The following is a 26,199-nucleotide window of genomic DNA, read 5'->3' on the forward strand; positions in this document are numbered from 1 at the left end:
CTGAACTAGATAAAAGCCAAGAAGTCTTTTAAAAAAACCAATCATGAGATCCAGCAAAGTAACAATGGTGGGTTTTTAAATTACGCGTTTTGTGTTGTCATTTTGTATTTTTATGTTGTGAACCACCCTGTGATCTTCAGATGAAGAGCACAATACAAATTTAATTAAACAACAACAACAAGTATGATCTCAAAAACATAACCACCAAAAATCTGGGTAAACAAAATGTTTCAACCTCAGGGGCGACCAGTCCTATTCCCCATCTGAGGTAAAATGGGAAGATGCTCTTCCCTGCTGCAGCTGCACTTGCTTGGGTCACATAGCTGCTTCCAGCGAGATCTTACTGCAAGCCACCATTGTGCAACCCTGGCAGTAGCAGGCAAGGCACTCGCAGGGGCATTGCTCCAAAGGATTCTGCCACCTGATGTGACTTCTTCAATCTGCCAGCCCTGCTCAGCCTGGTGCTTAAAAACTGACCGTGGTATGCCAGGCATGTTTCCTCATAGAGAGCATTTGTCAAATGTGGAGGCAGAAAGACACCACTGAAAAAGCCTGTTCTTGTGTTGCTCTGCTCTGCTTATCCCTTGGATGAGGCATATGGAGATAGGCTTCTGATGAACTTCAGGTTCATGTAAGGAAAAGCAGATCTTGAAATTCTGGTTTCCTAAACCACACAATATTTACCAGTCACACCAGAAAGTTGTATATAATATGAATAAGCCATTAAAAATGTAATTGTTACTTAGCTTTGCTTTTCACCCAAGCATTTCCTTGTTGTGGTAATTATTACATAGGTACTAATTGCACACGTGAAACAAGCCTTAAGGCTCAGATAATTAAGAGTTCTCTATTCTCAGCAAATATATAATCATTCTGAATGATATACCGTATTTTTTGCACCATAACACTCACTTTTTTTCCTCCTAGAAAGTAAGGGGAAATGTCTGTGTGTGTTATGGAGGGAATGCCTACGGGTGGCATGCCTACGGATTTTCCTCCTCTAAAAACTATGTGCGTGTTATGGTCGGGTGCGTGTTATAGAGCGAAAAATACGGTAATCATTTTTTAAAACAAGGAAATCAGGAAAAAACAGTAGCAACAGTAAATGAGTGCTGCTTATTTTGTTGAGAATAATATCAGAGAATAAGCTTGTAACCGTCTTCTTATTGGCACAAGCTGGGGAACCTTACAAAATGCACAATTCACTTGCGATGCTCACTGTCTAAAAATATAAATTGATGTCCAAGAATCTCCATGCTAAACAGAATCTCCGTGAAATTAGATTGGATTGGATTGACATTCCCTGAAAATGATGCATACTTTGATACACAAATAAAGCTCTAATAGAAATTATTATTTAATAAATAATCTTCTCCACATACATCATTATGTGATTGTCACCAACAGGGTAGATTTTCATACAAAATAGTGGAGGATCAGATATTTGAGTTTTCAAAATTAGGATGTTTTTAAAGAAGTTTGATTTTTGTTAGGACTGAAATAAGCATCATTTACATCTTGATTATTAATATTTTTGGGAAATGCAGAACTATTAGTTATCACAGAATATATTTCTCTGTGTTTGCTGATTGAGTGGCTCATCATAGATATGCAACAGATGTTCTTTTGACAAATTATGGATTTATTTATTTATTTAAAAAAACCTTTGTCATCACTTCTGTTGCTTTATCGTTTCGGATCATGAACATCACCATACAGCTAGAAGTCTAAGTGTGGATTTTCACTTTACCTCTTTTACTCAAGTACAAAATACTCATGCACAACCCATCAAGTGTGAAGGACACAGCAGCCATGAACAGATCAGGTTTCTACGTCCAATTTTTAAAGAGAGACAGACAACTAATTCAACACACGCACATTCTTCACACTTGGTGGGGCATGTTTATAACTTTTGCACTTAGGCACAAAACAGAGTAAGAATGGAAAGTTGGACTCACTGTGAAGTGTTCTTCTGATCAGTAGAGAATGCAGCAAACAGAAAAAAGTTAACTCCACCAGGTAGAAGGCAGGACCAACAAGAAAATACATTTTTGCCATTCCTAGAGAGAAAGAAACATGAAGTTACAGAATTTGACTTCATTACAGAAATAACTTACAAACAAAATACCATTAGCAGATTAACATTTATCAATTACAGATAAATACATTGGGACAAGATATATGAGCCCTGTGGTGTCCTGTCAAAAGAGACATGTGAAGAAGAGATGCACAAACTACCCTCTAGAATTTGGGTGCTCGGATATAGTGTGGATGGACCTGTATGTTCTATTACCTGATGACCAGAAAAACATTTCCACAGCTTCCTTTGGCCAAGACTTATAAACCTGGGAGATAGTGCCACCTTAATACCTGAGGCCTCAGCTTGACTAGGCCATCTTTTTAGTAGTAATCACAACTTTTTAAACTAGTGCCAGGCCCATTCCCTACAGCAAGGGTGGGTAACCTCCAGCCCACGGCCCTACTTAGGGTTGCCGGGGGTCCCAGTTTGGCCCACAAGGCCAGTTTCCTCACATCCAACCCGCCTGCCCCACACCTGATGTCATGCAACATTAAATGTGGCATGTGGAGCAGATACATACAACTTTTAGAAGACATCTGAAGGCAGCCCTTTATTGGGTAGTTTTTAATGTCTGACATTTTATTATGTTTTTATATGTCCTGGAAGCTGCCCAGAGTGGCTGAGGAAACCCAGCCAGATGGGCTGGGTATAAATAATAAAAATTATTATAATTATTATTATTCTAGAGAGAGCTGGTCTCAAGGAAAGAAGGGCATTAACCCAACCACGTTGGAAAGCAGTTGCACACAAAACAATATCCCCTATAAAGAACCCTTTCAAAACCTTAGTAAGGAACAGCAATCCTTACACCAGATATAAATCCTTGCACTTGTAGAGAAGCCCTTATAGGGCAGTAGTGGTAGTGCTGGCATGCTGAAGGGAATGATAGTCAGCTGCTTAGGAGACAACGATACCTGGAAGTAGTCGCTCCCCTCCATTTTGTTCTTACCTGAAAACTAGGCCTTTGTGATGCCATTCGGCTCCTGCCACACTCCAGCCCTGCACCTTATCTGGGAGTGGGGCAGGGCGGGGAGGAAGGTGTTTGCTCAGAAGGAAAAACACACCACCACTCTTCTTCTCCATTTTGTTGTTACAGTGGTGCCTCGCAAGACGAAAAGAATCCGTTCTGTGATTCTCTTCGTCTAGCAGTTTTTTCGTCTTGCGAAGCAAGCCCATTGACGGATTAGCGGATTAGCGCTATTAGCGCTATTAGCGGCTTTTAGCAGCTTATGAGCTTATCGGATCAGCTGATAAGCGGCTTAGCGGCTTAGAAAAAGGGGGGGGAGGGAAAAAAACCCGCAGGAACTTGCAAGACATTTTCATCTTGCGAAGCAAGCCCATAGGAGATTCGTTTTGCGAAGCACCTCGAAAACGGAAAACTCTTTTGCAGATGATTTGGTACTTACTTTACAAGAGCCAGACACTAGTACGAAAAGGGTTTTAGATTTAATTCAAGTATTTGGTCAAGTTGCAGGATTTAAGTTGAACAAACAAAAAACTAAAGTATTGGAGAAAAATTTAACAGCTACTGAAAGGGAGCGGTTTCAGAATGAAACAGGATTAATTGCAGCAAAGAAGGTGAAATACTTGGGGATTAATATGACATCTAAGAATGTGAATTTATTTAAAGACAACTATGAGAAATGCTGGACAGAAGTAAAAAAAGATTTAGAAATATGGTCAAATTTGAAGCTTTCCTTGTTAGGCCGAATTGCTGTTATTAAGATGAATGTTTTGCCCAGAATGTTGTTTTTATTTCAAACACTGCAAATTGTGGGCAAGATGGACTGTTTCAAGAAGTGGCAGAAAGATATTTCGAAGTTTGTCTGGCAGGGCAAAAAACCCAGAATAAAATTTAAAATTTTAACGGATGCAAAGGAAAGAGGGGGATTTGCCCTGCCGGACTTAAAACTGTACTATGAATCAGCAGCTTTCTGCTGGATGAAAGACTGGCTACTTCTTGAGAATACAGATATCTTGGACTTGGAAGGTTTTAATAATGTATTCGGATGGCATGCATATATATGGTACGACAAGGTTAAAGCTCATAAAGCTTTTAAAAATCATATTGTCAGGAAAGCATTGTATAATGTTTGGATTAGATATAATGATTTGTTGGAAAATAAAACCCCAAGGTGGTTGTCGCCAATGGAGGCAAAAGCCGTGAAAAAGCTCAATATGGAGGCCAAACGGCCAAAATATTGGGAAATTTTGGAACAAGAGGGAGATAAACTGAAATTACAGAGTTATGAGAAACTGAAGCTTAAAGTACGAGATTGGCTCCATTATTACCAAATAATGGAGGTTTATAAACAGGACAGGAAAATTGGCTTCCAGGTGGAGAAATCAAAATTAGAAACAGAACTGTTAGAACCCAATACTATGAATTTGTCAAGAATGTACAACTTGTTGCTGAAATGGAATACACAAGATGAAACAGTTAAATCAGCCATGATTAAATGGGCACAAGACATTGGTCATAATATTATGTTTGCTGACTGGGAACAGTTGTGGAACACCGGTATAAAATTTACGGCATGCAATGCCTTAAGAGAGAATATTATGAAAATGATTTACAGGTGGTACATGACCCCAGTCAAGCTAGCAAAAATCTACCATTTGCCTGACAATAAGTGTTGGAAATGTAAAGAAACTGAAGGTACTTTTTTCACCTTTGGTGGACGTGCCCTAAGATTAAGGCTTTCTGGGAAATGATATATAATGAAATGAAAAAGGTACTTAAATGTACTTTTCCTAAGAAACCAGAAGCCTTTCTCTTGGGCATTGTCGGCCAATTGGTGTCAAAGAAAGACAGGACTTTTTTTATGTATGCTACTACAGCAGCAAGAATTCTCATCGCAAAGTATTGGAAGACACAGGATCTACCTACTCTGGAAGAATGGCAGATGAAGGTGATAGACTATATGGGACTGGCTGAATTGACTGGCAGACTCCGAGACCAAGGGAAAGAGACGGCGGAAGAAGATTGGAAGAAATTCAAAATTTATCTTAAAAAATATTGTAAAATTAATGAGTGCTAAAATGCCGAGATTATAGAAAAAAGGGGATTACAGCTGCAAAAGATCAAGTAAAAGAGAAGAACAAGGGAAAATTAGATGAATTTAAGGGGGAAGATTTGCTGAAACAAATTTGGAAATAGGGATGCAGAAAGGGGAGGTATGGGGAAGTCGGTGAAGTAGGGTTTAAGAAAAAAGGATTTGAAAGTATACATGTTTGTTTATGTGTTTGTTTGTTTGTATTGTGTTTTGTTTGTGTTTATATAAATGTTGAAAAACCAATAAAAAATTTTATATAAAAAAACAACGGAAAACTCTTTTGTCTAGCGAGTTTTCCATCTTGCGAGGCATTCGTCTTGCGGGGCACCACTGTACTTGAAAAGTTGAGCCTCAGTGCAGCCATTAATCTTTTGTCACACTCCAACTCTGAACCTTGTGATAGGAAGGGGGTAAAGGTAGCTCTGCCTTCTCAGAACAGGGAGGTGTGGCTGGACTTGCTCTCCAATCAGTACTGAAGTGCACTTCCAGCTTTCACCAACAAAGAGACAATAGCTTCTTAAGGAGGACCAGTTATTTATTCCACATGCAAAGCTATTTAGGCCTACAGCCCTTCATTCCAACCGGCCACAATGAGTGCTGTCACCTCAGGGCAGCCAATCAGTCCACACGCTACTAGGAGGCAGAAGGGCCTCCCTCAAATATTAACCTTCCACTCAAATGGGCAGTTTGCAGGTTCTTAACAAAACATGCTAGGCCTCAGTACATCGATTAGGCCGTTTCCGTGGGGAAGGAGACTAATTGCTTCAAGAAAAGAGAGCAAACACATGCTTCTTCTGCCTCAGAGACATTGAACAGAAAAGGCAGTCCACATAATAAAATGCCAGGAGGAGAGGACCCAGGCAACCCTTTTGGTTCATACCTTCATAGCTTCTCCATAGCTTGCTTGGCATCCGTGAGCTACAATGACTGCCAGGCAGCCACTTAATGGCTCTTTCAAAATAGTGCGGAATGCCATGGGGCAAGGGCAGTCAACATGGTGCCCTCCAGATGTTGCTGGATTTGAATGATGGCGTCCAAAGGTCAGAGAGAAGGCGCTACCAGTCAGTGCAAAGGTCAAGCCATAGTGGCTGAGTAGCCCCTTTGCCACACGTCTAGGCCTGAATTCATGGAAGGAAGAGGTGCTGCTGAACAGTGGCCCTCATCTGCTTCAATGTCAGTTGCTTTCCGGCTCTGAGGGTCTGAAAGTGGGGGTGAGACATAGGATATAAACCCAGGAAAACTATGTAAGGAGTCGAATGTCATCTCTGTTCAGGAGCTCTTCCGACTTTGGGGTCAGTGTAGTCAAAACTCATAGCTGCAACCTATCTGAAATTGTGGGGGTGCTGAAAAGAAGATCCCTCCATTGACTCTGCTATGACAGGCCAGCTCTGTCAGGCCTCATTTCCCATCAGGGGTCACCTCAGGGCAGCCATTGCATCAGACTGCCTCAATACAGAGCTCATTTCATCAGCTTTACTGGAGGCCTGGCTCCACCAGGAACCTCCTACCCCTGAATATGATAATTGGTTAATTGTAGGTGAGGCACAATTACCTTTCTTCCGCCCTTTCCAGGTATGATTGATCTGTGCTCTGTGTCTGAGCACCCTTTTTCTTTTTTCCTCTGGACCTTTTCTCATGATAACTTGCTCTTTAAAGCTCAATTGGAGCAAACAGCGATGCGCTTAAGATCTCAATTGACATTTGTACTGACTTAATGTTAAAGACCATATATTAAGATTAATATATTAAACTGAAGAATCACCATTACCATATATTTTATTGTACTTTGCTTTTTTAAAAAACAAAACAAAACTTGGTTTACGTTCTTAGAATTTCTGCTTCATGTAATTTAGGATAGTTTTAATTTTTTTAAACTAAAAGTGTGGGCTGACTCCATTATCCTCTTTGTTATTTTTGCGGGGAAAGCTCTGGGGGAACATCCTCACACACAAAAGACCATGCTCAGACACAGAGCTTTTAAGCATGCACCTGTGCCTGGAAAGAGTGGGGCAGAAGGTAATTGTGAATAATTTTGATTTTCCTCTTTCCTCCATGTCCCTTTTCCCTTTTGTGTTGTGGGATTAAGATGGTAAATGTTATGTACTGGAGTTCTCCCCTGGGCCAGCAGGGGGATACTGTAGATAGTTATGCAAATGAAGGATCGAAATTGACGTTCAGTGATTGGATAGTTTTAGAAAGTTGTTACAGTAACAAGGTACTGGAGCTCTATATAAGCAGGCTGACTGAGCCCTTCAGCTCAGTTCAGTTCTGGCCTCAGAATAAAGAAGAGCTGTTTGAAGAATCGCTGTGTTGTCTGATATGTTCGCCCACAACCTAACAGTAATACTCCAGGTAGGACCTGTCTTGTTTGTTTGATCATATTTAAGCTGCTCTGGAATTCGTTTTGGCTGAAGAAATAGATGCTAATGCTGTAAGTAATTAAATGAATAAATAAATAAATAAAATTTTAAACAACATTGCAACAGCTCAGAAATGAGTAAAGCCAAAGGCTTGTTATTGCTAAGCAGCCAGTGCTCAGGTGGGTGCTGTGAAGAAAATTCTCTTTTGTGACAACTTACATTGGTGAAGCGGAAGAGGCTATGATAACTGTCCTCTGAAGGTTTTAGGAGGAGGGATTCTGCCGCTTGCCTCCTCCTTGGCTTCCCCTGCCATTTTGCAAGTCAGTAATGCAACTGAATTAGTGCTGCTCAAAATGGTTGCTCTCCTGGGCTGAGTTCTGGCATCCTGTAAAGCTAACCAGTGGCGTTGCAGGGGGGGGCGCGGTGCACCCCGGGTTCTGTGTTTGGGAGGGTGACAAGAAGGTACCCCACGGGGTGCTTGCCCTGCCGCCCCAGCCTGAGTGCAGTGGCGTGAGCAGCCATTGCACCTCCGCGGCCGCATGTGGAAGATCCTCTGTTCGCGGCTGCAGCAGCGAGAAGATCCCACCGTACGTACGGCGTTCGAGTGGCGCCGGCAGCAAACTGTTACGTACAAATGTGCGGTGTCAAACGCATGTGCTGTATGCAGCAACGCCGCACATGTGCTGTACATGGCGGTTTACCACCAGCGTCACCCAAGCGCCATACAGACAGCAGTGGGATGCCGCCGTTGCCACTACAGCCACACGCAGAGGATCCCACGGCCGCCAGTGCAGCCATGAGCAGAGGACCCCACCACCATCCGTACAGCTCTTGGGCAGCGCCAACAGCTAACCACTATGTACAACACATAGGCGGTGTCACATGCATGCGTGGTGCATAGCGACACTGCACATGTGGTGTACATAGTGGTTTGCCACTGGCGCCGCTGGACCGCCATACAGATGGCGGTGGGACACCCCTCCCGCCCCCCGCTGCCAGCAGGAGCTCAGGGTACTTGGGAGTCGCAGGGGTCAGGCACAGAGGTATAGGAAGGGGGGCGACTCCCAAGCCTACCCCAAGCTGTCAATGTGGGCGGGGGGGGGGAGTGACAAAAAAAATTCCGCACCGGGTACCACTTGGGCTTGCTACGCCTCTCGATGTGATGGCCTGGGAATCTGATTCAGAGGCTGAAGCTGAGGAATCCCAGCCTGCACAGGAGTCCCCGCCTCCAGGGCCGGCTGAGCTGGGGCAGGGGCTTGAACCTGAAGGGCCCTCACCTGTGCCGGATCCTCAGGAGCAGACACCAGCTGAATCCGCTCTGGCTCCGGAGGTGATCGAGGACCCATTGCCTGCAGGTGCTCCTCTCCCAGCACTGTCAGGGGAAGGTGAGGTTGCCTCTGAGTCCAGTAACCTTCCAGCCTCTCCTGAGCTGCAGAGGCTCATGGCAGAGAGGTGGCGGTAACTACGTTCTCACAGGAGGAGTGCTCGCCTCCAGGCCAGGAGAGGCGAGTCACCTGTGGACCGCCCTATGGGCCGCCCATAGATCACCTGTAGGCCGCCCTATGCCTCAGAGGAAATAAAGGCCAGCCAGCCCAGTCCCAGGTTGCGGTTACCTGTTCCTGCCGACACCCTGTCCTGCTTTCTGCCAGAGTTCCTGACCACGCCCGACTCCCTGCCCTGAACCCCGCTTCAGTCTCAGACCGGACACGGATGACGCCACGCGGTAACCTCCCGCCCCCCGGACCAGCACATTCAAGCTACCTACAATCCTTCCCAGTAGGTTTTGCCCCAATGAAGTTATTGCAAGGACTGAAGGTCTCCGCCTTCCCACCGCTCTCTAAGGCTCATCCCCCAGTTCCTTCCCCAGCAGCCAAAAGCTTCATCTCTTGTTCTCATTCCTCTTCCCTCTTTTTTTCTCTGCATGTTCTGGGAGGGTGGGGGGAGGACGGGTTGCAGCAGGAGGGGGAGACTCCCTGGGTTCTTCAGCAGCCTGCCTCATCTGTGTCTCCTAGTCCGGCTCCTCTCCTGTCACAGCCTCTTCCAGCTCACTAACCCTTCTTGCCTCTTCAGCTTCCAGTACCTCATCCTCCCAGTCTGCTCCCTTCTCCTTTTCTGACCACACATTTGTCATCCCACCACCAATCTTCTGCCTCTGAGCCTTCGTCCCCTGGGGGTTCCCCAACTGGTGCCCCCCCCCCGCAGCCAGTCCATGACAAGAATCCACCTTTGAAGCATATTAGAAGGGCCTGGTTACTTATTTTAAAAACAAACAAAAAAAGAAATTGCTTCATAGCAGTTCAGAACATTGATCCATCTAGTTCAATATTGTCAGCACTGACTGGCAGCAGCTCTCCAGCATTTCAGACTCTTTCCCAGCGCTACCTGGAGATGCTAGGGAAAGTGGGACTTTTTGCACGCAAAGGATGCTGATTTTGCATCTTGAGTGATGTGATGCAAGTTCTAGGGTTTGGATTTACTGGAATGATGTACCATATTTTTCAGTGTGTAAGATTTTTTTACTTTTAAAAAAAATGTAAAAAATTTGGAGTCTTATACACTGATGGTGCTAACCTGTGGACAGAAAACCATTTTAAAATTCAAACTTGCATTCCAGCCAACTTCAATTTCACGTTGCAAAGGGATCAAACGCGAGCAGCATTGGGGTGTTGTAGACCGAACCACCCTGCGTTTACTCGGAAGCGGACCTAGCGCCTTCTCCTCTCACTTTGAGCCTCGCTGGAGCTAGAAGGATGCAGGACCACGCTGCATCCTTTTGCTTGTGGTGCTGCTGCTGCTGCACCAAGATGCTGGGCTGCTCGGCGAGATGCAATCGACACTTTCGCTAATACTTTGGGACCAATGAATCAGGCGAACCCGCCCCTCCCATTTATTTGCACCCCGCTTTGATCGATCACCTTTTCGGTGCTGCAGCGATGGGACAGCCCACCCCACCAGGACGCCAGCCCCGTGCAGCGTCTGGAAGCAGCTGCGTGGTGCTGTCCTTTTTCGCCCGAGTCCCGATCCCTCGCTCCGCTGACACCTCCTCCTGCCCGAGAGCGCCCCTCTGTAAGTGGCCAGGCGCCTAGGAGCGGGAGGGAGGCTCGGTCCCGCCCGCTGGGAGGTGGGAATAGGGGCTGCCCCATGGAGCGGTCCCTGCTGCTGCTGCTGCACTGGGAGCCAGGGTCAGTGCATGCCATCGGAAGGTGCCCGGGGGGCCACTGAGAGCGGCTGTCGGCGTGGGAGCAGGGGGAGGGGAAACGGATCTCCTCCTTCCTGGAGAGACCTGGACCCGGCGGCGGCGACGGCAGTAGCAGTAGCTGCCTGACCTTCCCGTCTCTCTCAAGGGACCTTTCGCTGGTGCAGCGCGCGGCTGTGCTTGGGAGGTGCGCTCTCAATGTCACGAGCGGTCCATGTGCGCAGCTGATACTGAGGGCCCAGCTCTGAAGCCCGGGGGCGATCAGCAGCAGGAGGAGGAGGAGGAGGGAGATCTAGGGGACGCCCAAGTGATGAGAAGTTGAGGGAACCCTGAAGTTGCACCCCCTTGCTTGCTTCCTCCTCCAGCCCGGAGGCAGCAGCCGAGCTTCGCATCAGGTACAGCGGCTGATAGCGGAAGAGACACCAAGGGGAGCGAAGGGAATCTGCTGCTTCTCCCGGACCGGCCGACGCCTCCGTAGCGGATTTGGAAAAGAGCAGCAAACGCCCATTGTGTTTAAAGAGGACGGGCGGGACATCGCCGCGGGCTAGACGCTCCCTAATCCTCTCTGACGCTCTCTTCGCCCCCATTTCCGAGGCAAAGGCAGGGGATCAGGTCCTGCAGTGAGGTAAGGAAGCGGAGGAGCTTTGCAGGAAACCGCGGCGGCTGCTACTGCCTCTTGGCGCTGGCAAGAGAAAGGGAGGCTGCGAGAAGGGGATGCTGAAGGTGAAACACAGGCGTCGCTGCTGGAGAAGAGGGGTTGGGCAGGTGGGAAAGTTGGCTGGCGGGGCAGGCGCACGCCCGGGGAGCGGGTTGTGCGCGCGCGCCTGCCTGCGAGCCCGCACTTGGCCACGAGGGCTGGGGAGGGTCGCCGAGGGGAGACGGAAGCCGGGGGCATGGGTGGAGTCGACGCCGCGCTGGGAAATTGAAGGGCGCGGGTAGCTTAGGAACCGCAGGTGGAGACAGAGCATCACGTGTGTGCTGTGGAGGGAGAAGGCGTGGGTGGGAGTTGTGGACACACAGCTTAGTATCCCAGTCCGGGGTGTGTGTATGTGTGTGTTTTGCTCTCTCTCCCTATGTGTGTGTGTAGAGAGAGGCAAGAGTTTGTATCTATTATGTGTCCCCGCGCGCGTCTTTCTCTTTCCACTTCGGGAGTTTGTGTATACAGTATATATGTACAGTATGTATATATATATGCGCGCGCGTGTCTCGGGCGAGGAAGTTGGCCGGAGGGCGCCGAGGAGGACTAGGAGAGGAGCCTCGTCCAAATCCTCGCCCGTTCTTTTCTTCCTCCTGCAGAAACTTTCAACTCCTTTCCCCAGCCGTAGACTCCTTCTCCCCACGCAACTGAACTCCCGGCTGCCCTTGGCTGGCGGGACTGTGCCTGAGGGAGGAGCCTGAGGCGCAGCGAGAGGGGTTAAGTCCGGGGCCCCGTGGGAAGGAGGCATCAAGGGTAGGGGGTCGTGGGGGTAGGGAGGGGGGAAGGGGTTGCTTCCAGAAAAAAGGGGGTTTTGTGTCTGGGGAAGTAAGTTGGAAGTTTCTGGAGGAGGAAGAAAAGAACGGGTGAGGATTTGGACGAAAGAGTACATTAAGGGAAGTAGAGGCAGGCTGTGCACATGGCTGCAGGAGGACAGGCTTTATGTGGTTTGGGGGGGCAGAATTGAGCTATCTGCCATGTGATTGGCTAGTTAAGTATTATTTATTTATTTGTTCGTTTGTTTGATGGGGGGAGCAGCTGCCCTCCCCGCCCCCTTTGGTTATGCCCCTGGTTGTGCATCCAACAGCCCGCTGGAGGGGGGGGGGGGGATGAGGGGCTTTGTTTTTAAAAGTGCTTCAGAAAAGGGAGAGTATCTTTGGGGAGGGAAAGATGCTGGTCTCCCAGGAACAACAACAAAACTTAGTGCCATTGCCATGAACAGATGGGGTGGAGCTCCTAGACCTGGAAGTAGAGCTTATTTCTAGGGCCTCTATACGTTGTGTTTGGGATATGTAATGCCAGTAGAAGAAGAAAGAAAGAGGGTGTGGGGAGCCTCTCTTGGGCAGCAGGCCAAGCAGGCTTGTATGGAAGTGAGATCAGTAGCTCAGAAGCATGGTGGGGTGAACTAGAGGGCTTATTTGAACTTGCTAGGAGCAGGTCCAGTATTGCAGGCAGGAGTTGAAAGTGTTCTGGGGGGATTATAGACAGTTGTCATTGGAGGGGATATGCATACAGAAAGGGCATAGGCAGTGCTATTTTTCTAGAAAAAGAAGTGCCGGAACTCACTATGAATGCCTCCCTTGTTGTCTTACAATGGTAATGGCTCCCACCTGAGAGGTGCCAGAACTGAGATCTGGTGAGTTCTGGCTGAAAAAAGCCCTGGGCATTGGAATATAGGGAATTAACTAGTGCTGAGTTGCACTGCTCCCCTGATCTGATTAAGAAGGGTAGAATGGAAGGTGTATCTGAAAAAATCTGAATGGCACAAACTCAAATGTGTATTGTTAGGCTGAACACACCTGGCTTGTAGAGAGAGAGATGATGCTTCATGTGGGAACCGATGATGGGTCCTTGACAAAATGCTAGTGGAGTCTCAGCTATATACGGTATTTGGAAAAGGAACAGACTGTGTGGAATAATAATAATACAGGGCAGGTACCATCTAGATACAGTCTACTCTAAAGAATGAAGAATAGTGTGTTGCAAAGGCTTTAGGAGAACTAAAATCCCAGGTACAGCTTGACTTTGCTCATTTGCTTCTGCTGCACCACTGCAGTAAGCACCTCCTCTCCATCTGTTCCAATGCTACCGTTTCTTCACATTCTTTGTCCTTCTTAGAACCATAATGCCACAATCCTTGCCAGCCATGCAAAGCGTTCATTATTTTTGTATAGGAGCTGTGAAATTGAAGTATTTAAATGACAAAATGCCTTTTAATACAATATGCCTACTTGTACTTTTATCACTTTTAAAAAACTAATTTTGTGTAGATATTGGTAGATACAGATTCATTTTTGTTGTGACATTGAAAGTGAAGTATTCAATTTTGTTTGAATATATTTAGGCACTGGCATAAAAATGAATACAGTAAATAGCCAAAGAAATAATTAAATACAGTAGGAACATATAGCTCTTCAATTTGCTTAAGCAATCTTTTTTTTCTGATTAAAATATTTTGGCTCCTAACTTGTCCTTCCATACAGTATGCAATTAAGTTCAACCAAAACTATCTCACAAATAAAAAAGGATTGCAGATTTCTTGATAGACCCCTCCAGTGATGGTTGCTAGACATTACTGGATTATGATTTGTTTAAAAAATTGGAATTTATATTAGTCAAAATAGAAATAGTGGCATAACATAATCATTTATTTTTAATGTACCACATTCGTATCCTCTATCTTTCCTCCAAAGATACTGCCAAATGCTATCTTGACAAGCACCCTGTGCAGTTGCATAGCCTGAGAAATAGTGACTGGCACAAGGTCAATTTGTGGCTATCTGAAATTACATCTCTCCAGTCCTACAGAACAATGCTAACCATGCCCTGAGGGATGATGAGAGTTGCAGATCCACTGCCACACCTGAATCCCTTCTGGCTTCTGCTGTTCAAGGTAGACTGTGGGACAGGCTGTTCTCTTGAGATTTTGCTGTACCAGTTTCAGGCTGGTACAGTAGAGAATATTTTTATATATGATCAACCACATATAAAGGGGAGGTAGATATTACTTCAAGGAAAAGTACACATTCTTCTTGACTCATCCTGATGTTTGAGCAGATAAATAGGCACAGAACGCGACAGATTTGCCAGTTACCTTGTTTTAGTGGTGCAGCCAGGAAAAATGAAACTAAGCTTGAGATAATAATGTGTATTTATTCCTATACTTGATAATGTGGTGAAGCAGTCATGCTGCATGGGGGAGGGCATGCACGTTTTGCTGGATAGGACTAGGAACTTCTGCCCAAAGTCCTGCCCTGAAGGCACCACTGCCCTACACCAACACTTTGGGTAGAGGTTATGCATTTTTGTACACTAATGGAGCTCCCTCTTCCAAACCTTGATGAAGGTTAATGTTTTACTCAAGCTATGCAATCCAGAGAAATAGGAGTAAGCCATAGCATGGCTTGACAAAGGACGTTGGCATAAATTAGCAAAATAAGGTGACATTGAATTGGGAGAATTTGTTTCGGGACAAGTCTGGTGGAAGTCAAGGAGCGGTAATGGGGCTTGGTTAAAATGGAAGAAATGCTGGGGGTGAATGACGTTTGGGGAGGCGAATGAGGTTTGGGCTAAGTGAGAATGGGGGGGGGAGTGAAGGGGAGGAGGCCATGCTATTGGAAATACTGGGGTGCCATAAAAGGAAAAGGTTATTGGTCCTACCTTTTGCCTTTAGCTCACATGTGGCTGCTCCTCAGGAGCTCAGAGTTTCAGCTATATATACATTTTAAATGGGTCTGTGTAAGTAGGCCAGAAGTCATGAAGGTTCAATAGTTGTTACGAGATTTTTTTAAAAAACCAGCTATACTAGTCACAACAAATGTTCTAGCCACAATTTACAGTCATACCTCGAGTTGAATGTGCTTCGGGTTGAGTGTGTTCGAGTTGCGCGTTACTTCCGGGTTTCGCTGCTTGCGCAGATGCTCAAAATCATGTCACGCGCGTGCGCGGAAGTGGTGAAACGCAGCATGCGCAGACGCATCATCGCGTCTTGCGTTCCATTCGGGATGCGAACGGGGCTCTGGAACGGATTCCGTTCGCATCCCAAGGTACCACTGTATTGAAATCTGAAGAGGTGAAGCAATTTCTTTATTCTTGCACACAATCCTTCATACTCACTGATGATACCCCCAACTCTAAAATGTGAAATGACACTGCTGATAAAGTGAGAAACAGTGATTGGGTGGGTGCCTGAAGTGAGGAAAAATGAAGGGGCTGAGTTATATAATAAAAATTGGGAAAGAGGCATGGAAAGAAAGGTGTAGAAATAGGATTACAAATTTATCAGGCTTCTTGAGGAGTGCCCATCATCTTCATGCAAAATGTAAGTGGGAAGAAGCCAGGGGATTTGGAAAGAGCCAATAATTTCTTATTGCTTAACTATGCGTGGTGTAAACAAATGTCTGTACACTTCTAAACAGCCTCCCATCTAATTGTGATAATGAGCATCTCCAAACACAAAATGAGGTGGTGGCTGATTTTTGGGGTTATGAAATGCAGCAAGTTGTTAGGTAAGTTAGTATTATTGTAATATTACTACCTGGGGCAAGTACTTGTGGGATTTGGGGGGCGGGTACCATGTACCTGGGACCCGGGTGGCACTGTGGGTTAAACCACAGAGCCTAGGACTTGCTGATCAGAAGGTCAACGGTTTGAATCCCCTCGACGGGGTGAGCTCCCGTTGCTCGGTCCCTGCTCCTGCCAACCTAGCAGTTCGAAAGCATGTCAAAGTGCAAGTAGATAAATAGGTACCGCTCCGGCGGGAAGGTAAACGGCGTTTCCGTGCGCTGCTCTGGTTCGCCAGAAGCAGCTTAGTCATGCTGGCCACATGACCCGGAAGCTGTATGCCGGCTCCCTCGGCCAGTAAAGCGAAATGAGCGCCGCAACCCCAGAGTCGGCCACGACTGGACCTTTACCTTACCATGTACCTTGACTTGAGTGGTGGGATCAGCATTTGCTGTTTTGCCTCAGACATCATCATGTCTTCGGCTGGGCCAGACTAGACAGGACAAAGCTTTACAAAAGTTAAATCTGCCTAATTTGGAGCCAGAAATTATTATTAGATATATAAGCAATAGCCTAGTAATTTTTTTCCACAGACTAGTAAATTTTGCATACTTATTGACAAGTCATATACCAACTTTATATGGTCTGAAGCTACTTTCAATGGTCACCAGTTTAGCAGAGAGGGTCAGATTTGATGAAGTGAACATGCGTGGGGGTCGACCGAAGTTGCTGAGCTTTTTTAAGGATTTTACCTCAGGACATATACAGCCATGGGGCCTGGATTAAATTGACTGGTGGGCCGGATTAGGCCCCCCAAAATGGACTTTGGACATGCCCAGCATAAGGCTGTCAGTCATAATGGCTATGCAACTGTCTGCAGAGGCGGCATGTTGCTGTATACCAGTTGCTATTGCATTAATATCCTGATGTTGGGCTTCTCATAGGGGCCACGGTTGGAAACAACATGCTGGATTAAGCAGGTTTTTGATCTGCTGGGAGGGCTCTCCTTATTTAATTTGTGTTAACAAATTCTCATATACAGCAAAACCTTGACTTGTGTGCATTTATGGTAATTTGTATGTATTTAGCTTTACACGTGTGGCAAATATTTGAAAAAAATAAAAATAACAAGGGTATGGAAATGGGACAGGGTTCCAGGAAAAATTACTTTGGTAATCCCACCTGTCATTAAACCCAATGTGTTTTGGCTATACACAATTTTGGCTTTAGGTGGTATCCCTGGAGCATAACCCCCACTTAAGTTGTAGCCTTAGTGTACTAAAATTTGGACTGTTTTTATTCTTTCCACATTGTTTATGGATCTATCTAACATAGCCCCATTAGTCACTCTTTTTCTTATGAGAAAGTTTCTCCAAACCCTTGACCATTTAAATTGTCCATTTGGTACCAATTTTCAGCTATATTCCAGTGCCTCTTTCTGGCTATGGTGCTGGTTTGTGAGCTACAGGCAGTGCTGGGCAGCGATTACTTGGCTACAATACTCCTATGCTCTCTTTTTTTAAAATATAATTTTTATTGAACTTTCACTTTAAACAATAAACAATTATTTCCAATATGCGCCTACCAATCTCATTCCCTACTGCTCTGCCAAGTTTATGACTTCCCTCCATCCCGCCAACAAGCTTTCCCTTTTCAAATCTATATCTCACAGTTTAGTCTTATATTATAAAGTCTACATCGTAGGATTTATTTCAATCCTGCTAGTGTCTTCAAACTTCTACAGTTATTATTTATATAGTCAATAAATTTACTCCAGTCTCTTTGGAATTTTAGATGCATACTCCATACTCTTTTAACTTCCAGGCTGGACTGCTGCAAGGCACTCTATGTGTGGCTGCCCTTGATGATTGGGAAATCTGGCCCAAAATGCAGTGACTGTGTCACTGATCAGGTAGACTGTTTGGAGCACATATAATTGGGTTTTAAAACAGCTGCTCTGGTTGCCAGTTTGTTTCCAGGCCTAATTCAAGATGTTCATATTGATGTTTAAAGCTATAAACAACTTAGGCCTCAAATGTCTGAAATGCACCATCTATTCCAACAGACCCCATCAGGTGTTAAAAACAGGAAAGAAGCTCTCTTGATAGGTTCCACCACCCTCTGAAGTGTGGTGAATGGCAAAGCAGGAGAAGGCTTTCTTTGTGGTAACTCCTAAATTGTGGAACTCCTTTCGCCACAGACGTGTGCCTAGCAGTTTCATTATACAGCTTCCATTGTATGCTGGGGTCATGTGTCTTTACCTTGGCCTTTGGCAATTGAGGAATCTTTGTGAGACCACCTCTTCTGTTTTGTTTAATCTATACAGAGCTGCTTTTGTCTCGTTTTGCTTTACAATTGTATAAGCTGTTTAACTTGCTTTTAAAGGATATGAAATTTTACGATCAGATAACTTAATAAGTATGACTGTGTAAGCAGAACTGCAAACAATACTTTAAATATGTCTGCACAATAAATTTATTTAGCTGCAGCATGATACTTTTTCCGGTATTCTTTCTAATAATTTCTGACCTAGAGTTTCTTTTTTTCAGTCTTGCAACAAGCTGATGTTCATTTGTATATTCCTGTAGAGTTAGTGTCAAGAGAGCCGCTTCCTCTTGTCTTTTTTTCCCTTGCAGCTCTGGTAAAATCTAGATCAGAGTTTGTGAGCATCATTCAGGTGGTCTGCGGCATGTCTGTGGAAATACAATTAAAAATCATACAGAATTTAACGCAGCATGTTACAATTGTTGTAACAGGGAATAACAATAATTAAGTGTTCTGCCAAAATCCTAGACATTTTTCAAGTAGTCTGGTGGAGGGAGGGGGGGGGGAGTTTAGGAACCACTCGTCTAGATGAAGGAACCACAGGGGGGGGAAATGCTGTTCTTTAAGGGCGTCATCCATGCGGGGCTGTGGGGGCTGAGCCCCTCAATTCTAAATGAGGGGGTTGCCCCGCCTCAGTATTCAATAGCCCACACCATGAAAGGAGGCCTGATGGGGCATGTCATGCCCTCCAAATGGCCTGCTGTGGCTGTGATGGGCTCTGTCGGCCCTTCTGGTTGCAGCGGAGCCTGTCACAGCCGCAGGAAGGGCCCGTCAGGCCTCTTTCCACAGTGCGAAGCCATGTGCGTGCCAGGCCCCCACAATGTTAGACAGAACCCTGTGCATCTGGTGTTCTTTATCACACAAATGTCCCATTCCGTTTTGGGGCAAATTCGCAAAGACGTTCCCACTGAACTGGAGTAAAGTATCAATGCACCTAAAAAAAACCTGGTCGATTTATGTATTAACTCTCCTTAACCATTTTTTATCTTGTCCCCCACATTGAGTACATGGGAGGTTTAGTATATGTATTTCTAATACATCCTGATCCAGACATTGGTCAGCACCTGTCTGTTTAAACTTTAAAAGCTTCTCTATACTTTTTTTGACATCAAGTGCTCTCAGTCTGTGTCAATATAGTTCAGGTGGAGCCTTCTTTGCTTCATAAATTACTTTCAGGTTTGTTTATTTTTACAATCAAGCATTATATAAATTTTATGAAGTAAAATAAATATAATGCATTTCTTATTATTGGACAAATCTAAATGATTCCTTCTAATACGTTTACACAGGCATCCCCAAACTCGGCCCTCCAGGTGTTTAGGGACTACAACTCCCATCATCCCTAGGTAACAAGACCAGTGGTCAGGGATGTTGGGAATTGTAGTCCCAAAACATCTGGAGGGCCGAGTTTGGGGATGCCTGCATTTACACATCCATGCAAAGTTTTCAGAAACCCCCATTATCACCTACATGTATTATCTTTCTGCAAGCTGAGATAGTAGAGCAGGCTTCCTCAACCTCAGCCCTCCAGATGTTTTGAGACTACACTTCCTATCATCCCTGACCACTGGTCCTGCTAGCTAGGGATCATGGAAGTTGTAGGCCAAAAACATCTGGAGGGCTGAGGTTGAGGAAGCCTGTAGTAGAGAATTGAACTATGGTTCATCCTTTCAAACCCTCATTCTAATGATACACTCTGGATTGAAATTAATGTCCATGATAATTTTGGTTGATTAATGGATTGAATACAAAAGTTGAATACAACCCTCTGTCTTTATTTTACATGTTGATAATTAGCAGTATGGCCCAAGTGCCATTTGCAATGGAGGGTAGGGTTCCTGTTCCTTTAAGAGTACAGCTCGGGTTACATACACTTCAGGTTACAGACTCCGCTAACCCAGAAATAGTACCTTGGGTTAAGAACTTTGCTTCAGGATGAGAACAGGAATCGTGCTCCGGCAGCGCGGCAGCAGCAGGAGGCCCCATTAGCTAAAGTGGTGCTTCAGGTTAAGAACAGTTTCAGGTTAAGAACGGACCTCCGGAATGAATTAAGTACTTAACCCAAGGTACCACTGTACTGCATCAGAAAATTGCTTCCCTCCCAACTCCTGCATCACAAAGACATTCCCATAGCTGTCAACTTACAGATTTGAAAATAAGGGACCAGCAGCCTTGAAAATAAGGGACCAGCAGCCAAAATAAGGGACCTGCAGCCTCACCTGTTCCAGGCACTCCAGTCTTCCTGTCCTCCTGCAGTCTGGTCAAACATGCTGGTAGCTTTGAGAACACTGTCCAACCAACTTTGTAACCAGAGGTTCAACTGAATAGAATCTGAATCACATGCACCACGAGGCCTATGCAGCCTCAACTTAAGATGGCTCCCCGGCCTGGCTTTGCACTGCAAAGTTTGCAGCAGCACGTGCAACAAAATGGCGTCCAGCATTCAAAAAACCCCTCAGCTTTCATTAACTAGCCACACACAAGGCATGCAAGCTCCACCCCCCAGTCGTTCTTAGACTTCTTATTGGGTGAGCAACACAGCCTAGCAACACAGTTGAAGCCTCCCTCCTCCCTGGCCGGCATGGTGTTGGAATAAGGGTCTGTCCCTTCAAATAAGGGACACTTGACAGCTATGCATTCCTTTTTCTTCATATTCCAAATGAAGACGTGTGTCTTCACACCTTGTAACCCTGTCTTAAGCAATTTCTAAACACGGAATTGCCATTTGGAATGTAAAATGCCATTTTGTTTTACTGAGTGTTGATTTGCAACAGAAACAGAAAGGCATGCACTATCAGACTTTTAATGCATTTTACATTGAGATTCATTCTGTGAGTTAGACTACAGCTCTAAACAATTACTAGGCATGAAGCTGATAGGAACTTATTTCAGAGTAAGCATGCACAGCATTGTCCAGTAAGTGCAACTAAGTCTGTTAGTAAATCTCACTGAGCTTGGTGAGACTTGCCTGTGAGTTGACATGTGTAGAATTACACTGCAAGTCATAGAAATGTGATGAGGTCAGAAACAGAGCAAATACATTATTTCTGCTGTAGAGTTTGCAGAATCCAGATAATTGGCTTTCTAAGCTGCCTCCACACAACTACCGGGAGCAGGGCTACACCTCTGGTATTGGATATACTTCAAGTTGGCCTCTGCATGTTGTTGTTGACTGTACATCAAGAAAACGTACATGTGAGCAGCTTCTCGTTCATCAGCTTCCACATACCTTCCAACATTTCTCCAATGAAAATAGGGACGTTCTATATAATAATAACAATACCGTGCCCATCTGACTGGGTTGCTCCAGTCACCCTGGGTGGCTTCCAACAAAAGCATAATAAAACATTAAACATTTAAAAACTTCTCTGAAGGCAGTCCTGAATAATAGAGGTCTTCTAAATGTTGTATAGTTACTTATCTCCTTGGCTTGGGGGTTGCATAACTCCATACCTTCCAACATTTCTCTGATGAAAATAGGGACATCCTAAGGAAAAGTGGGACATTCTGGCATCAAATCAGAAACTAGGACAGCTTCTGTAAATCTGGGACTGTTCGTGGAAAATAAGGGACACTTGGAGGGTCTGCTTCCATCCATGAATAGAGCTATTCATATGCAGGTTGTCTGGCAGTGTGTTTGATGCCTGAAATTATCTAGCAGCATGGCGTTCCTCCTGATAATTGCACAGTGCGATTCATAATATTAATGAGTAAAGGGTAGCCTACTGGTGTGACATCAGGATAGCTACCTTGTACCAAGCCAAACGTAATAAGACAGAAATCCAAATATTTCCAAGTTACAGGGAACCAGGCAGAGGGCCTTCTCAGTAGTGGCGCCCTCCCTGTGGAATACCCTCCCACCAGATGTCAAAGAGAACAACAACTACCAGACTTTTAGAAGCCATCTGAAGGCAGCCCTGCTTAGGGAAGCTTTTAATGTTTGATGTATTAGAGTATTTTAATTTATTTTTTTGGAAGCCGCCCAGAGTGGCTGGGGAAGCCCAGCCAGATGGGCGGGGTACAAATAATAAATTATTATTATTATTATTCTATCTTTTTGCATAGAATTGTTTGTGGTTATCCTTCAGTAGATGCCCCCACCCACAGATGCTACGGTTTAAAACAGGCTTCCTCAACCTCGGCCCTCCATATGTTTTTGGCCTACAACTCCCATGAGCCCTAGCTAGCAGGACCAGTGGTCAGGGATGATGGGAATTGTAGTCTCAAAACATCTGGAGGGCCGAATTTGAGGAAGCCCGGCCTGGTTTAAAATTAGGAAATTTAATTCATACTGTCCACTGGTTTGTATCACATGGAATCATACTGAAGAGCTTGACGCTTCCTTTTATAAGGTTGGAAAGACTTTTAACCACAAGCCTGTCGTGCTTCCACCTGTCAATGTTTCGTGAGAATTATTGCCTTGGAACTCTGCGTTATAAGAGACAGTATAAATTAGCAGTAAAAAGATGAAGCCGGCAAGATTAACTCTTAAAATATGTTATCTTCTCAAGCAATCTGTGATTCAAGTCCTCCGGCCCTCTAGAGGGAGATGAAGCATGCATGCCTTTATCTGCAGTTTTTCCTCATTTTAACATGGCAATTTGTCAGCCTGCCCTAGATGGAAATCTGTAAAGGCCTTAGGTAGGCCTTCATCTTTCGGAAGCCCTGCAGTGTGCTGTTCATTTATGTATGTTTCTTCTCCTCTGGAACCTTCAGCGCAAGCTGATTGCTTTCCATTTCTTCACTATTTCTGGTTGTATATTTGCTCACAGACTGCACGTTAGATGGTTCCTTTGTCTCCTTCTCCTGTACCGGATATTCTCTCAGAGGGATTTTCTATTAGGGATCTGTTCCTCCGGCAATGCTGCTTTGTAACACACTGCAGGCCTCAGCAGGTAAAAAGATGGTGATTATGCTCATACATTTGCCATTCACCTTTCAGATTATGCTTGTTCTACTCTTTAGGAAACGGTGAATTGAAGTCTGTGGCCAGTTTATTTGAGAAAGATAGCTGAAATGCTTTGATGGTAGCGATAGAAGATAAATTTTATATAACCACATATTGGGCAAAATTGATGTTAGTGGAAAATAATAGTAAACTCAAGTAAGCTCTCAAGTTAGATAAAAGGGGGGAGGGTATTCCTGTTCCTTTGTATTTCTTGTGATCTTTCAAAACTCATCTATAAGAAACTGTATTCAAGGTTAAGTTCTTTGATTTCTGTAGAAAAACCTATTTATGGAGACATTTCAAAAGTTCAGATATTCAAAAAGACACTGCTGTGGAAATTTAGGAATAAGTAAATGTTATTAGCTATAGGGTTTATGGTGACATAAGCTTTGTCAGATGTATGTATGAAGGGTGATAGGGAGGAATATATAATTTTATTGTATGATTAACTGTCTTTTGGAAAACGAAGGAAATCGGGTTTTTAGACATTCAGCAATGAAAAAAATATATATTACTCCTGACTTGTGTTCAAAGAGGTATATTGCTCTATAATTTAGAGCAGGATTACTAATGTTTAAAATACCGCATGGCTTATGTTGTTGTTTTTTCTCATCCTAAAAAGTGACCTTCAGTGTCAGCACTAGTGCAGATTCATATGCTAATTTATTGTGGACTCTTGACTGCACTTGGATAAAACAGAATGCCTGGCAAAACTTCTTGCTGCAGTCCTGGGCTTCTTTACACAAATGTATAGTAAGGTTATTTTTGCAGTACAGATATATGCCATATGTTTAAGTGGCAAAACTGATAAAAGTTGTGTTACATAAGTGTATAGGCTACTGGGAGAATCATTTAGCAAGATATCTCTGATATCCCCCAAATGTTTTCCACAGTAAGTTTATTGTTATCAAATCAGTGAAATTTATTATTCACTTTGAAACTTAGATCAACTTTGATTTTTACATTGTGGATTATGATGAAGCAGGAAAATCAGAAACTGCCTTATACCAGATCAGACCATTGACCCATCCAGCTAGCTACTGTGTACACTGAGTAGCAATTGCTCCCCAGGGTTTTGGTAAAAGGTAATGGTACCCCTGACCATCAGGTCTAGTTGTGGCCGACTCTGGGGTTGCAGTGCTCATCTCGCTTTATTGGCCGAAGGAGCTGGCGTACAGCTTCCGGGTCATGTGGCCAGCATGACTAATCTGCTTCTGGCAAACCAGAGCAGCGCACGGAAATGCCGTTTACCTTCCCGACAGAGCGGTACCTTTATCTACTTGCACTTTGATGTGCTTTTGAACTGCTAGGTTGGCAGGAGCAGGGACCAAGCAATGAGAGTTCACCCCATCGCGGGGATTCGAACCGCCGACCTTCTGATCAGCAAGTCCTAGGCTCTGTGGTTTAACCCACAGCGCCACCCGTGTCCCCCAGGGTTGGGGGGGGAGCATAAATACGGGATCTTTCGTGTGCATAGCATATTCTCTACTACTGAGTTATCACTCATAAAAGTGAGAGGGAATGCACAGAGCAAGCAGTGTAAAAACATTCCTACAGAAGAAACTGCAACTTGCAATATAGACCCCTGGTGTTGCAAATATTCATATTTTTATTTCATGAAAAAAATATTTTGAAATCAGTTGAATTCCTAACAGTAGCACAGTAAGGCTGTTTTATAATATTAGGCATACCATTTGTAAAAATGAGTGATTCTGCAATATATTTATTAACTTCAGTTCTAGTCTGCCCATCTACTCTCCCCATAGGGTACAAGTACAAGTAAGAGTACAAGTAGTATATATTTTTATGTGGCCAGGAACAGTATGTAAAACCCTAAGTGTTTCCACCCACAAAGTTGTGTTCTGCAAGTTCACTGCTTTAACTAAACTGCATAGAATTCTTAATCAGTCACACAGCAGAAGACATGTTTACAATTATGTATGGAACAGAGTAGTCTACAAATGCAAATATTTTTGCTCTTCTCTCAAAAACCCTATTCAAATGACCACTGAATAAACAGAAGGGGGTGGAATCAGCATCAATGTCTGTGGGGTCACTGTGACCTCTTCTAATGTTCTTTATAGAGTGTCTCTGTGCTGTTCAAGTCATACAACAACTTTGGCAAAACAAACAAACCAGTTAGATCAGTTAAGTATGTCAAATACCTTTCGTAATTCGGCCTTCTGCTTATCATACACTATATTAGTAGCCTAGATTGCTTTCTATGTAGCCAGGAATAAAGGACTCTTAAACTCTTCCTTATGGAAAGCTCTGTGTAATTCAAAACAATTATACCAACTGAAGCTGTTCTTCCAAAACTTACTGTTGTGCCTATTTTATATACCGTATTTTTCGCCCTATAGGACGCACTTTTCCCCCTCCAAAAATGAAGGGGAAATGTGTGTGCGTCCTATGGGGCGAATGCAGGCTTTCGCTGAAGCCTGGAGAGCGAGAGGGGTCGGTGCGCACCGACCCCTCTCGCTCTCCAGGCTTCAGGAGAGCCCCAGCGCCAGCCTCACAAAGTCGGGGGACAGAAGGAGGGGGACGCCGCCAGCCCCGCAAGCTCCGGCGACAGTGGGGAGGCGCAGCACGTCTTCCCGCTCTCCCCGGACCTGATCTGAAGGCGGGCGGCGGGGAGAAGAGCGCTTCTCCCCGCTGCCGGCCTCGCAAGCTCCGGGGACAGCTGGGAGGCGCAGCACGTCTTTCCACTGTCCCCAACCTGATCTGAGGGCGGGCGGCAGGGAGAAGAGCGCTTCTCCCCGCTGCCTGCCCCGCAAGCGCCCGGGGGGGAAATAATTCCCCCCCTTTATTCCCCCCCCCAAAAAAACTTGATGCGTCCTATGGGCCGGTGCGTCCTATGGGGTGAAAAATACGGTACCTTGTAGGCAAAACATGATCAGGATGTTCCCTTCAGAACAATTTGAAATCGCTGCCTGAGTTCATAAAGGCCTTGGAGCATCATAAAAGGCACATTTGGCTAATCACCTTCCTCTTTCTCTGACCTAATTGCATAACTGAAGCCTATTGGCTGGAACTG

At 44.9% G+C, this 26,199-nt stretch overlaps 1 protein-coding gene and 2 long non-coding RNA genes across 8 annotated transcripts in view; 1 reads left to right on the forward strand and 2 right to left on the reverse strand.

Moving 5' to 3' along the window:
* Positions 1-58: 58 nt before the first annotated feature.
* LOC310686525 lies at positions 59-10,541 on the reverse strand. Of its 2 annotated transcripts, none has more exons than XR_014515977.1 (3): positions 2,294-2,469; positions 1,959-2,060; positions 59-664 (listed from the first exon to the last, which is right to left on the reverse strand). It is a non-coding gene; the product is annotated as an uncharacterized lncRNA (long non-coding RNA). The 2 variants fall into 2 exon arrangements; XR_014515978.1 differs by lacking the exon at positions 2,294-2,469 and adding an exon at positions 10,412-10,541 and having other exon boundaries at positions 71-664.
* The window catches only part of UGT8 (UDP glycosyltransferase 8), a 40,578-nt gene continuing 24,878 nt past the window's right edge, over positions 10,500-26,199 (forward strand). Inside the window, exon 1 of one of the 5 annotated variants that reach the window (XM_083460263.1) lies at positions 10,500-11,317. Coding sequence is in view for 1 of the 5 variants with exons in the window: in XM_083460261.1 (XP_083316387.1) it covers positions 23,076-23,109 (34 nt within the window). In the remaining 4 variants the exon portion in view is untranslated. Of the gene's footprint in view, positions 11,416-22,444; positions 22,567-22,658; positions 23,110-26,199 lie in introns of those variants that run through there. The other 4 variants (XM_083460265.1, XM_083460266.1, XM_083460261.1 and 1 more) reach the window with 4 other exon arrangements.
* LOC310686523 lies at positions 18,347-26,195 on the reverse strand. Its single transcript, XR_014515975.1, has 2 exons — positions 26,041-26,195; positions 18,347-18,582 (listed from the first exon to the last, which is right to left on the reverse strand). It is a non-coding gene; the product is annotated as an uncharacterized lncRNA (long non-coding RNA).

Source organism: Podarcis liolepis (assembly GCF_965112155.1).
Source record: "Podarcis liolepis genome assembly, chromosome: 9".
Lineage (NCBI taxonomy): Eukaryota > Metazoa > Chordata > Lepidosauria > Squamata > Lacertidae > Podarcis > Podarcis liolepis.